Source organism: Oculina patagonica, chromosome 3 (genome assembly GCF_052425735.1).
Source record: "Oculina patagonica isolate OP01 chromosome 3, crgOcupat, whole genome shotgun sequence".
NCBI lineage: Eukaryota > Metazoa > Cnidaria > Anthozoa > Scleractinia > Oculinidae > Oculina > Oculina patagonica.
In genome coordinates, this window is record NC_135760.1 from 14,936,359 (window position 1) to 14,950,218 (window position 13,860).

The following is a 13,860-nucleotide window of genomic DNA, read 5'->3' on the forward strand; positions in this document are numbered from 1 at the left end:
CGAAGGGTGAAATTAATTTTTATTAATATTAGGCGTTAAATCTCCTGCTTATGCTCGCGTTTGATTTAATGTCATCGATGGTTACAAATGAATGGTATTCAGTGATGAAAAGAAACGCAATTAAAAATTTCAACTGTATTGTTTACTTAGGTTGGTACTTGTGGAGGTAAACTAAACATTTATTCGTTGTTTTCCCAAACCACATAAAAATACCTGTTGAAACCTACTGAAAGCCTTTGGCCTTTTAAACAAACACGATATCACTTGAACCATGTACATTTAATGGTGATCAAAAGACCCAGAAGAAAAAGGAGCTAGAATATATTATTATTTTTATTCGCTACCCCTTACTACACAGATAAAGAGATTGTGGAATATTTTTATTTTACCGCTTATTTAGCACCAGAAAATATTTTTCAAATATACCAGTTATTGTTTTAAAAGACAAATTCCATATTAGTGTTAATAAAGACAAGAACAGGGTTGATAAGCCGGTGACGTGACCATGACATACGTGATATGAATTTTTCAATTGTCCTTTGGTAAAATCTCTTCCTTCACCTTACTTTAAAGAACTACAGCTTAGCAGTTTTTCCTTTCAAGCAGATTGATGTAAGGTCCTGCAAGGTACGTTAATAAGTAATCTCTGAGATTTTAAATTTAATGATGGCAAGTGACACGAAAACACATTTTAGTTAAGAGAGTTCAAACGCGAGTGAAATTTTTTCTCAATATTAATGCCAAAGAATTTGTTCTCGTTTGATTTTATTACAAAGAAACCTACCTATGCTATCGAGGTTTATATCTTAAGAAAAAAGTCACAACGACGTCTGATGTGCTCTTTCTTTCATAAGCAAACATAAGATACTCCTCGTACCAGAATGTAAAGACACAGTTGACTTTACATTCTGTAATTCTCCGTTATTTTAATGCAGTTTTTCTTCTTTAGACAGAAAAAGTAATAACCGAGAAGTCAGTTGGTAGCAAAATACTTAATACTCGTATATATTGAAAGGGCAATGCAGTATTCAGTTCTTTCAGCAAACATTTTATCTTCACATATACACGACTAATATGATGAACGGACAAAAATATTTCGCGGGAGTTATGTGTTGTCTGTGACATTGTTCTGTGTGCAGTAGGTGGCGATGTTTAGCAGGGCTATTTTGGTTTTTATGACCTATAATTAACCACCTCACTAAAGAACAAAAAGTCGAAAATGTGCAATATCTTAGAAACATCTGACCTCTAATCTCTTCACAAAAAGAACGAAATCTACGCACTCATTTATAGCTCGTGATTTAATTTCAAGATTTCATCGTGTTCTCCCCCTCACGCCTCGCGTCACGCGTGCACATATTTGAAAAATATCGATTTAGGGCGCTTTCCATTTTTCAGACCTGGCCGGCCGGTCCAGTGATTTTGAATGTGAAATGGACCTTTTTCACGAGATTTTCCCACAAATCCAACACATTAGTGTAAAGTATTTATGCATTGACTGCAGTGATTTGACAGGACAAATCGGACTAACGACGGAATTCTGTTCTCGAATACACTGGTCTGACCGACCAGTTCTCACTAATGGAAAGCGCTCTTAGTCTTTCTATTTCTCAAAAAAAAAAGTTAAGTTAAAGTGGAAAGATGAGATGAGAAGACCGACATAGACAATTAGTAAAAAGAATGGGACAGTTTGGAAGGAAATTGTGCAGGGATGACAAACATAGGTATACGTAGGCAGCAGAGGTACCAAAAAGTGGCTGGGCGCCAGTCGAAAAACACATTCTAAGAACCATCAAATCAGACATTCCTGACACAGACTTAAGGCAGTCTTGTTTATGAAGATCCACCAAGATTAAACACAACAGTCTTATTACATGGCAGGAGGTTGATTCTTGCAACAGGATCTACCGAGCAGGTGGATAACCCTAATGCCATTGTATTCTGCTTTTTGTTTTTATTTGACCCTAGTGCTGAGATTATTCTAGACTGTTCACAGCTCTCTATTTGTCGTATTATTGTTCGATCGTTGAACGCGGGAAAAATCTCTCGACAGAACTGGACGTCAGCACAAACAAAAAGGGGGTGGGGCTGGGAGCGTGTTTTTCTCGCGCTCTTTTGCGTTGAAAAACAGAAAGGCTGGGAACAGTCTTGAGTTATCCTGGCACTAGCTAGGATTAATGTATCTTTTGAGGTAGACAATCAGAAATAGACTTTTTATCATTTAAATGGCTGAGATAGAGTTGGGTCGCTTACCGGAGTAGAGTTTGACATTGAAATGTGAAGCATATAGAGAAGAAATTATTCAACATGACACGAGCGTGGAACAAAGAAAAAATCTGAGTCCCCAACGGGAATCGAACCCATGGCCTCCCAGATACCGGTTGGGCGCTCTAACCAACTGAGCTACGTGAGACTCGCTGTGAGCTAAGCCATTTACTAGGTTGATATGTGACACGCGTCCTGCATACTGTTAGGATCAGCAATGTAGAAATCATCAAATGTGTAGTAAATAATAAAGATGGTAAATTTTAAGCTCGGTGATAAATAGTGAAGAAATTATTCAACATGACACGAGCGTGGGACAAAGAAAAAATCTGAGTCCCCGACGGGAATCGAACCCATGGCCTCCCAGATACCGGTTGGGCGCTCTAACCAACTGAGCTACAAAAGACTCGTTGTGAGCTGGGCCATTTACTAGGTTGATATAAGTTCGGTTGAAGCATATAGTTACGGAGAAATAAATTTTCTCTGCCCCGTCTTCCCCCCACAAAGAACTTAATTTATTTGTATTTTGTGTACAGATGTAATAAAAAAAACTGACCTGCTCGTGAGATTGATCGATCCTAGTGCTCAAAGAGTGCTCAAAGAATCAAATTACACAATGCAAACGTTATCTAGGGTAAATATGGCTTTTTATTTTATAGAATCAAGAGTATCCTTATGAGCATTAAGTACTCGGTAAATATCCTCTCTTGTTACATACTATAAACAAAAGCCTGGGTGCGAGGGAAAGAGTGATTTAAGTTTGTACAGGTAGTGAACTGCTACTGTTGTTTTTTAGGATTGAGATGTTTTTTTCGTTACTGCTAAGAGGCACGCTGTTGCTTCTTGTAGTAAACCATTCTATTGCTCAAGAATGGTACACGCAAGACAATTATGGACCGGAGTTTTACTCGACGAGTATGGTCCAAGATACACAACCTTCATTTGTGGAGAAAAGAGAAGCTGTAAACACAGCTAATGACTCAAAATCCGTTTATTTGTCGGATTACGCGCCAAATGTGCGTCAAAAACGAGGCACGGACGATGCTGACATCGAGCAGCACAGTAGTGACGTCACAGAGTACTCGCCAAATGACGTTTCAGATCACGTGGACACCGTGTCCGAGGACAATGTACAAGCCATTGATCCGAACAGTTCTTTGGATATGAACGATCACAGTAATACCAACAACGGTAATGAATACGCGCACAGTGATACCAACAGTGATGGCGGTTTTTATAACAATGAAACGACTGACAAAGCGTTGGAAAGCCCTGAAATAAGCCGTGAGAATGACGTCATGGACTCCAGAGAGGAACCAAGGAATCAACCAGCCAATGAAACAGCCAATGGTTATGAAGATACGTCTGAAACAACAGCTTCCAGTAACGATGCAGTTGCGATGCACGAAGGCTCTGGAACATACTCGAATCAAGACGATGACAGCCATATGACAAACAAAATAGAAAATGATAATAAAGAGGGCCAAGAAAATGATGCTGAGCCTGACGAAAGCGATGAAAAGAACGTTGTTGAAAAAGAACACGAAGATAACAAAACAACAACAACGACAAGCTCAAGTAAAGATGGCAGTGGAAGCGAGCCGAAAAGAAGCGAAGAAGAAGATGATGATGATGAATGGGTAAAAGTTGACGACGACGAAGACGAAGACGAACAGCCCGTGAAAAGACAAAATTTGGGTATGAAGATAAAGGAGTTTTCTATTGAGTGTCGCAATAATCATTCTGACCAATCACAAAAGGACACAAACAATCCAGTGAACCAATCAAAACTCGAGGCAGTCAGACAGACATGTAGCCGGCACGAAGCACGGGATAACGTGCACGAGCTAGTCACGATTTGTTTTGGTTTTTCTTCTGATTGGATGGCAAAGAGGCGCGAACTTTTTTAACCAATCACTAAGAGTAGTACTTAATGCAAAACCAAAACCAAAACAAAAGCGAATTTCTTTCGACACTCAATTGAAAATCACTCCAATGTACTGAAAGATGTCCTTCAGACTGACGATCACAACACTGTTGCTGGTGTACCGTTTTGGTTTTTAGCTGCATTAAATAAAGAAAGGTATTATAAAGATGCCGTTGGGTTACTATTTTATAAAGGGTTAAATTGACTATCTATTTTGCATTTTATTCTGTAGCTTGGGGTGCTCCAAGCCAACAGTACAGTTATTCCAATCTACAGTGCTGTCCACCGAACATGATCTGCCCAGGTTTGTTCCACTGTAATTCATGACATTGTTTTACAATACAATACAAATTTTATTGTCACCTCCCCATGGGGGTTTTTGAGAGACAATGAAAAAAAAATACGATAAAATATAATAAATTATTTATAAAATATTATTAATAAAACTATTTACAATGATAGAATAAAAATTCTTAGAAATGCTAAAAATTGTCTATAAAAAGTAATTGCTAAGACTAATCACATGTAGAGTTTATGACATTAAAAACTGATTTTAAGGTATCACGGAAGGAAAACTGGCGTTTTCGTTCCAAGTGAAATTGTGTGCAAACCATCAGTGGTAATCCCAAAAATGGCATTTTTACGCTTTTTTAGGATTAAAAATTCATAAAAAAATAATGGAGCAAGAAAAGAAAAATCTGAGACACGGTTTTTTGAGACCAATATATATAGATCAAATTCCACATAAAAGTTTTGGCTCTCATGTAAAAGTGTTCTCAAATAAACCTAAAGTTGCGCAACATCATAATTGCAAACAAAATGCTGACGTTGCTTATTATGGTCTATATGAAGTAGAAAAAATCCACAATTACAATCTTTATTCAATAAGCTGTCAGAAAATATATACTTTATCGGAATTACCATTGATGGTTTGCACACAATTTCAATTGGAACGAAAACGCCAATTTTCCTTCCGTGATACCTCAAAGATAAGCTTTCATTTTGCGTTTAAAAATGAATAAGCGATTCACTTAATTTAAAATGGAGTTTCAGTGCATTCCACAAAGTTGCAGCTCTAGTGTTTTCTATACTACCTTTTATAACATCCACTTTATGTGGATGAAACACTTAACGGTCATGGCAAACATTAGGTTTTAACGCGAATGTCCTGGTTTTCACGTTCTTTTTCAGACAAGCCTCCATGTGTCCCAAACACCGGAGGGTACAAAGGTTACCAGGGTTACGTCAATTATCCCGGATATCCTAGTTACCAGGCTCCTGCTGCACCAAGCTTCCAGCCTCAAGTCGCCCCCACTCCACCCCAGTACGTAATGACTGCACCGCCCGCTAAAGGCAGCAAGTCCAGCCCAGTAAAGGCGCGACCAACAGCAGAGAAGGCTTCCACAAGGAAGGTCTCCTCTGGGGACCAGACGAGAGGCAAAGGTGCTTCGCCGCAAACAAAGGATTCAATATCAGATGCAGATGAGTTCGCAGAATACAACGGAACATCGCAGAGCTTTGCAGGTTACAGCTATAAGCAAAATGAAGACAAGTTCTACAAAAGTTCTTCCAAACATGAAGACGAAAAGAGTGCATTTCCAGGAAGGAATGACTCGAGATCATTTACAGCTCAATTCGGTGAAAAGGAAACCAATGACATTCCAGAAAATGATTCCATTAAGAAGGCCCAAAAAGAAGAATCGCATAACAAAAAGCAGAAATCTTCTGATGAGCCCGACTACAAGGACGAAATTGAGAAAGAAGCTGTTGAACAAGAAAAAGAAGCCGATAAAAAAGCTGAGGAAGAAGGAGGTCACCATGACAACGACGACGATGATGATGATGACGACGAAGATGACGACAGTGATGATGAAGATGACGATGATGAGCAGAATGATGAGGATGATGAGGAGTTAAAGGACGAGGGACACTCCGTGCATGATAACACTGAGCAAAAGGACGACATTAACAATCCCGCTGAACAGTCTTTTGCCGTTTCACCCACAGTGGTACCGGGAATGTGTCCGCCATGTCGTAAGTAACACTTTATCGTTTTTAACAGTTTCGCGGCTTGATTAATCACCTAGTCCTCAGAAAGGATAATATCTCCTGATGTAATTGCTGATGTTGCAAACGGTTATCACAAGCATCCAAATCTTACCATGACTAAGATTGGACACGATAACTGAGAATAACAAAATTACAAATACAGAAATGAGCATAAAATAACTAACATCGACTGTCCCGAAGAATGCAGGAAAATGACAAAGCGAAATAAACGAGAAAACTTACAAGACGAATGTGACGAATCCAAAACTTAAAAGACGAATTGGAAGCTATAAACTGGAAACTCAAAACCTAACTAACAGAATCAATAAATTACACGTCAACAGAAGATATACAAAATGCAAATGAATATGACATGTTAAAAAAGGCTACTAAACAAAGGAAACTAACTACACGAAAAATAACACGAAACTATGAAACTCTGTACGAACTATGAAATTCACGTACGAAAATTCTGGCGCCCACAATAGCGAAGTGCGCGAGGTCTAAAAATAGAATGCAAATGATGTAACCTCCACGAGGCTCAGAAAACATCAGCGTGTTATGAGAAAAATAGAAAGAATCTAGGCGAAGTTTTCGTTTGATGAAAGTATTTTTATGGAACACCAGCTGTTTTAGAAAGTGTTTAGGAAAATCGTCCGCCATTTCGGTTTGTGTGTCTGAGTCTTGTCTGAGTCGTGACGCCACTCGCGCGCTTCGGTATTGCCAACTGCGGATTAAAGCCCGAAAACTTGCGTCTACTTGCGTCTCCGCTTGGCCAAGACTTGCGTACACTTGCGTTGCATTTTATGTTGTATTTTCTATAATGTAATTCAGGAAGTTCATTTATGTGGCAGTTGCATTTGTTCAAAAAGGTAGTTACAAGAGCATCATAGTAGTGAGAAGCGAACCATTTACTCAACCTCGTTCCCAGGGCTTTTCCCTTGGTAATTTGGAACGGGCGGGAAAAGCCCTGGGAACGAGGTTGTTATTTACTATCATAGGACATAAAACCAGTACACAGTTGATATTTTAATTGGTCTTGCTCATTATTTCAAAACAGTAAAATATATTTCCTTTCTTTTTCTTCAGCCAAACCAACTAAAGCACAAGGTAAGAGGTCTAACACCAAAATACTGTCCATTCAAATAATTCTTAGAAATTAAGCTGGTATCGCAAAAGTGCATATAAAAGGTTTTTACTCAGTGAGAAACTTCTCATCTTAGAACTTAAACAACATTAAAAAAGATTCATTTTTTGCAAAAACTACTAAAATTGCAGCCAGGATTCGTGATTCAAGTCTGCAAAATGTTTGACACTGGCTTAGAATAACGTTAAGACATTCATCTGACCCTGAAATTAGATAATTGCAGCAGAAAGGAAGAGAAAGAAAAAAAAATACTAGTATTGATATTAGGACAGAAAAGTGGTGGTTATTTATCTTAAAATATAAAAATGCCAAAAAAAAGAAATATCTATTCGTATTAGTAATTTGCGCTATATTTTTTCCCTCCCCAGCTTGTAATGCAAAAATCGACCTAGCTATTCTAGTCGACGGGTCTTCAAGTGTGGAAAGGTACGGTGTCGGTAACTTCCGAAGGATTATCGACTTTGTCCGAGGCCTAACGATGGGTTTCGCCATATCAAGAACTAACACCCGAGTATCCTTGACTGTCTACGGAACAAGACCGAGAATGATCTTCAATTTCCGCAGGTTAGTTGCACGCAAAGCTGTCGTTATCAAACTGAACACGGCTTGAAACTGGCAAACGACAAATGATTTCCAGCTCTGAGTTTTTATTTTTGATGTATAACCGTGCTACTGCCTACAGCCGCGTTGCTTTACCAGGGCCTCTGTTGATAACAATTTTAAACATAAAACTGATAGGGTAGCCCCCCCCCCCCCCCCCCCCATTAAAATAAAGGCCTTTACTACTTTTTGTTTTGAGGAAGCAAGTAAGTGAAATGCCGGCGAACCTCATAAATAAATACGAAGATCGACAAGACCGCAAAGATAAGGCCCTGGTAAAAAATAAAAATTTCACAATGTTGAGTACACACATATATTTTAACGCGGTGGGGCTGTTTTTTTCTCTATATTTTTTTCTCTTTTCTCTATAACACCGCTTTACACCCTTTTTTTATCTTTTACAACACATTACACAGTCCCGGTGAAACTTTCTGGGGGAAAAAAACGCCGACTCTATATATAAAACGGGGATATTTTCTATATCTTAACTAAACACACGAAAAAAAAAAACAAACTAAACAAAAAAAAAAAAAAATAACCACCCCCAAAAAAAAAAAAAAAAAAAAAAAAAAAAAAAAAAAAAAAAAAAAAAAAAAAAAAAAAAAAAAAAAATAAAAAAAAAAAAAAAAAGTCGCAAGAAATATTACAAAGTACCTAAAACGGAAGTTAAAGTATAAAAAGACTTCATTGAAAAGAAGTCGATACCAATTCTAAACTAGCCAGAACAATACATTTTATCATTTCAGATACCAGAGTAACCCGCAGTTGTTCACGGGTCTCAATCGTCCCATTAACTATCCACGAACGGGCGCAAGAACAGGCCGAGCGCTCAGCTACGCGTATAGAAGGCTTTTCAGCAGAAGTCGACGTTCACGTTCCAGGAAAGTTGTTGTGGTCATCACTGACGGCCGCTCCATTGATGACGTACATAGCGTCTCCAAGCGACTGAGATCTCGTGGCGTCACCATCTACTCAGTAGGGGTGGGAAGGTACTTTAACGCAAAGGAACTTGATTCCATGGCAACCGATCCCGACAAGACTCACGTTTTCACATCGGATTTTAAGCAGTTGCAGTACATCACGAACGATCTCAAGAAAGCCATTTGCATGAGTAAGTGTTCACAAAGTCACAAAACGTTTGTCTCTGATTACTTTTACCTAAAGTTGTAACTTGATCCGGAACTTGTGAATTGTGTGGTGAAAAGTTAAATAAATGCCAGGCACTTTAATGAGCGAGGCATCGTGAAAGGGTAGCTTTTGAGATCTATGTAGATAAAAAAATGAGAAGGCTTGTTTATAGAGAACTCGCATTTAAAAAATTAAGGTAAAAAAGAGGAGAACACTTGCCACTGAAACTTAGAAACTCTTTTACATCTTTTCTTGTGTCAATTTTCCCGCTTAAAAAAGTAAGTCCATACTAAATTAGCGGATATGCTGTTTTTATCCAACGATTAAATGAGTTATCATCTTCAACAAGGTTCAAAAGCCTTGCAGACACGTCGACGCGCTTTCTTTTTCTCTCTCATTATATTTTAAAACAAAAGAATCGTCACAGTAACGAAGTCTCCTGTTCTACAGGGCCCAGTTGTTAGGGTAGATAACGCTATCTGCTGGATAAATCACTATCCAGTGGATAGCGTAGTATGTTTTGTTAACATTTTATCCAATGATTAGCGATTTATCTGCAGGATAGCGTTATCCGCCCTTCGAACAACTGGCCCCAGGAGTGCAAAGTATAACAATTTACTCGGATTAAGATGATTAAAAAAATTGTAGTACTATCACTGTTGTTTATTTTGACTTTTTTTTGTTCAGGTGCTGGTGGTACTCTTTCGATTTCTAAATTGCAGCCATGTGTGTGTACTGGGCCTACCAAACCTGTTGGTCCAACCAAGCCAGGCGGTCCAACAACACCAGGTTTGATTAACTAGAATTTTTTATATACTAATTAAACATTTAAAAAATACTCATTCTATTTCAAGTCTTTGCTACGTTAACAGCGTTTTGCAATTTTAAGCTACCTTAAATCTACAGACTATCCAAAGATTACTCAATCAAGTAACTTTTTCAGTTGCTCGATATATATTTTAGAGTCGTAGTAACGTAAGTCACTGACATAATCGTCATGATTCATTGTAGCATCAGGGAAGACAACAAAGAAACCAGGAGGTCCAGGAGGCCCTGGGGGCCCCGGCGGTCCGGGAGGTCCCGGTGGTCCAGGAGGTCCCAATGGCCCAGGTGGCCCCGGTGGTCCGGGTGGTCCCGGAGGACCCGGGGGACCCAAGCCTGGTAAAACAACAAAACCAACTAAAGCTCCTCCAGGTAAGAACTAAACATATTAAGTTTAAATTACTTTGCTGTCGGATGTCACGAAGTTAAAATTGTTTCTATATTTCAACAGGTAAACCCGGTGGGCCGGGAGGTCCAGGAGGACCGGGTGGGCCCGGAGGTCCGGGTGGACCCGGGGGACCCGGAGGACCAAGCGGACCAGGAGGTCCAGGTGGTCCGGGCGGCCCGGGGGGACCCGGAGGACCGAAAACAACTCCGAAACCAGGAACAACAACAAAGCCTCCAGGTAAACCTGGGGGACCTGGCGGACCCGGAGGTCCAGGAGGTCCCGGTGGCCCAGGAGGCCCAGGTGGTCCTGGGGGACCAGGCGGACCAACAACTAAGAGGCCAGGTATGGTTGTGTTATTTCTTTTGAACAGCGTTTTAACACAACCTTATAAACGTTACGTTATTCGATATAACGTGTTGTTAATAAGCTATCCAGAAACCAAAAAAAATCAGAAATCAGAACAGAAAGGGATGTTCAGTTTCTTATACGATGAATTAGAACATCGCCCATCTTAGTGTATCATGAAGGGTGTCAATTCGTCATTATAAACTTGAAAATCTAAACAAGCCCTAAAAAAATCGAACGTCCTGTCAGACTTGTTTAGAATTTTTTAACACTGATTCCAAAAACGTAATGAATATTGCAAATGCTTACAAAATAACCCTTGTCACAAGACTGGACAATCTCAGATGATATATTGATATGCATCAAAAACACTTTCAAATTCCTTTTGAATGAAGGAGGTCAGTACAAATTCGAAAGTTCTGCCATGCATTCCAGTGGTATTTTAGTCTCCGTAGAAAAGCACATAAATTTAGGTACAGTGAATGTGAAATAAATCGCCAAATTTCAGTGTTATTGCGCATATTAAAAAATAACATTCTAAAAACGTTTTCTGTAAGCACAGTGTCACAGTTAGAATCCCGGAATATACTTCGTAGTCTCAGTTGAATGCTCGAAACTTTTAGACTTTCGAATTGTTGTCTTTATTACTGGAATTCTTCTTGCAGGTAAATCCACAAGACCAACAAGACCAACTAAAAAAGCGCCGGGAACACCAGGTGGCCCTGGAGGACCAGGCGGTCCCGGCGGACCCGGAGGTCCAGGTGGTCCGGGGGGTCCAGGAGGTCCAGGAGGGCCCGGTGGGCCCGGCGGAAAGACAACACCACGTCCTGGAAAAACAACAAAGCCAACGAAACCCACAAAGAAACCAGGAACTCCCGGAGGTCCGAGTGGACCGGGTGGTCCTGGCGGACCAGGAGGGCCTGGTGGTCCGGGAGGACCTGGTGGCCCCGGTGGCCCTGGGGGACCTGGAGGAAAAACGACACCACGTCCTGGGAAAACGACAAAGCCAACCAAACCAACAAAGAAACCGGGCACACCGGGAGGTCCAGGTGGTCCCAAGGGGCCTGGCGGGCCCGGAGGCCCGGGAGGTCCCGGAGGACCTGGAGGACCCGGTGGACCGGGAGGTCCTGGTGGTCCCGGAGGCCCAGGGGGTCCAGGAGGACCCGGTGGTCCCGGTGGGCCTACAACGAAATCTCCAAGAGTGCCAACCAAGAAAACCACACCAACTCCGTATGCCCCGGGTAAGCCTAATGGCCCAGGGGGACCAGGAGGTCCAGGGGGACCCGGCGGACCCGGTGGTCCGGGTGGACCAGGAGGGCCCGGTGGACCAGGAGGACCAGGAGGTAACGGAATACTTCTTGTTTTTGCTTTATGTATCGCGTCATTTATGTATCATTGATGTATCGTTTAGGTATCAGCTGGACCAACTGAGAACGAGAATCGCCGAGATTTGAAGGACCAGAGTCATAGGCGTACGAGGCGGGGGGGGCGAGGGGGGCTGCAGCCCCCCCAGTGCCAAAATTTTTCGGGCAAAATGGTTAGAATTCGGGCAACAAGCCTAGGAAAAAAATAGAAAATAAGCCGACAAATCTCAACATTATGTTCAAAACGAGTTACATCAACAGAAAAAGTATTGGAAATATACCGAACTTTGTGGTTCAAAAGTTATCTGCTTTTGTTTCCTCTCGAACATTGATCATGTTCGATTTTTCTCGCAAATTCTGCGTGATCCCTCAGTTTGTTTCAGTTTCAATCATTTTGAAGTGAGTGAAAAATTGGCGAGGGCGACCAGAAGTTAGGATTTTCCATTTTCCGCACGGTGGATCCAGTGTAAGACCTTAAAACAAAGTCGTTACAAATGCGATGAAGCTTATGCTTTTGACTCAAATGTAAGTTCTAAGGACTAGCTCAAAACTTTCGACGAAATTTTTTAACTCATTTACCCCTGAATTTCTCACACGCTTTTGTATTTCTCTCAAGTGGAGGAAAAACAATGTAAAATTGGCTCCCCAAAAATACCTTATTTTTTTTAACAAGAGTGAATAAATAAAATATTTCCGAAGAAAAATGATTCAGTGCATTGGCATCTTCGGGCAATGCCACGAAATTAATTAAGAACTATCGTTTCCCTTAAGCAAGTAGGAAAAGTTTGTACACAATTATTTCAATGAACGTTTTGTTGTCCGTTTTATATGCCTTTAAACGCATGTCATTTTTTTTTTCGGGCAGTTAGGTCTCCGCCCCCCTAGGGCTGAAGGTGCCCGTACGCCTATGACCAGAGTTGCACTAGAGTTGTCTTCAACTCTAAGCGAGCGTAGATAAAACAAGATAAATTAAAACTCGCGACTTTTAATGAAAATTTGAACATGTTCTAATCGGATAAGAGCACAGTACAGTTGACGAGGTCGTGGAGAGCGCTTGAAAGTTTCAAGGAGCGTTATCTCTTTGTTGTTTGGCCAAGGCGTAAGCGACGTTTCTTTCCAATTTCGCTTCCTTCATTTAGCAGAACTGATCTACTGATCTAAGTGCTCTTTTGTTTTTTTGAGTCTAATGCTTGCGTGCGCTTTGCGCATGCGCATTAGACTCTTTGTTATATGAAAAAAAGCTGTTAGCAATCCCAAGGGAATGGTTCGGGATCGATAATTGTTCGCTGTAATGTAGAAAACAATGATCAGCTGCAAGAACGGACTCCGTACGGACACGCACGATTAGTTTCAATTAAAAACAGCCAATCAGCGACACGTGTTCCCACGCATAATTAAAAGTTCTTTCTCAAGTCACGATTATTGAACACTTGAACAGGACGAAATAATTTTCCAGTTAAGACATTTGTAAGCTTTTTGTGAAAATAAATCTTCGTTTTCAGTTCAGTTAAGCACTTGTGTTTTCGTCTTGCTTAAAAAGCAAGACGTCTTTGAGAAAAAATATTTCGACGGCGACTCGCGTTTATTTACACAATGCGACCAAATATTTATTTTGTTTTAAAAAATAGAAAACTTTACCTCGGTTTTTGTATTTAAGTCATTCGAATTTTGACCAATTTTTTCTTTACAGTGTAAACAAAAACCTTCAAAAATAAAAGATGTACATGGATAAATGTAAATCAAGTTACGCGACTAAATCAAAATGCGTTTGTTTGGCCGCTTTGCAGTATTACACTGTCCCGGCCTTTGCCATACACTGAAATCG

At 40.4% G+C, this 13,860-nt stretch overlaps 1 protein-coding gene across 1 annotated transcript in view; it reads left to right on the forward strand.

Moving 5' to 3' along the window:
• Positions 1 to 505: 505 nt before the first annotated feature.
• The window catches only part of LOC144646848 (uncharacterized), a 54,187-nt gene continuing 40,832 nt past the window's right edge, over positions 506 to 13,860 (forward strand). The window contains exons 1-11 of the mRNA XM_078506542.1: positions 506 to 627; positions 3,062 to 3,963; positions 4,425 to 4,496; positions 5,384 to 6,226; positions 7,331 to 7,351; positions 7,757 to 7,952; positions 8,735 to 9,099; positions 9,804 to 9,905; positions 10,128 to 10,310; positions 10,390 to 10,668; positions 11,337 to 12,014. Coding sequence (XP_078362668.1) covers positions 3,069 to 3,963; positions 4,425 to 4,496; positions 5,384 to 6,226; positions 7,331 to 7,351; positions 7,757 to 7,952; positions 8,735 to 9,099; positions 9,804 to 9,905; positions 10,128 to 10,310; positions 10,390 to 10,668; positions 11,337 to 12,014 — 3,634 coding nt within the window. The 5' untranslated portion in view covers positions 506 to 627; positions 3,062 to 3,068. The remainder of the gene's footprint in view (positions 628 to 3,061; positions 3,964 to 4,424; positions 4,497 to 5,383; positions 6,227 to 7,330; positions 7,352 to 7,756; positions 7,953 to 8,734; positions 9,100 to 9,803; positions 9,906 to 10,127; positions 10,311 to 10,389; positions 10,669 to 11,336; positions 12,015 to 13,860) is intronic.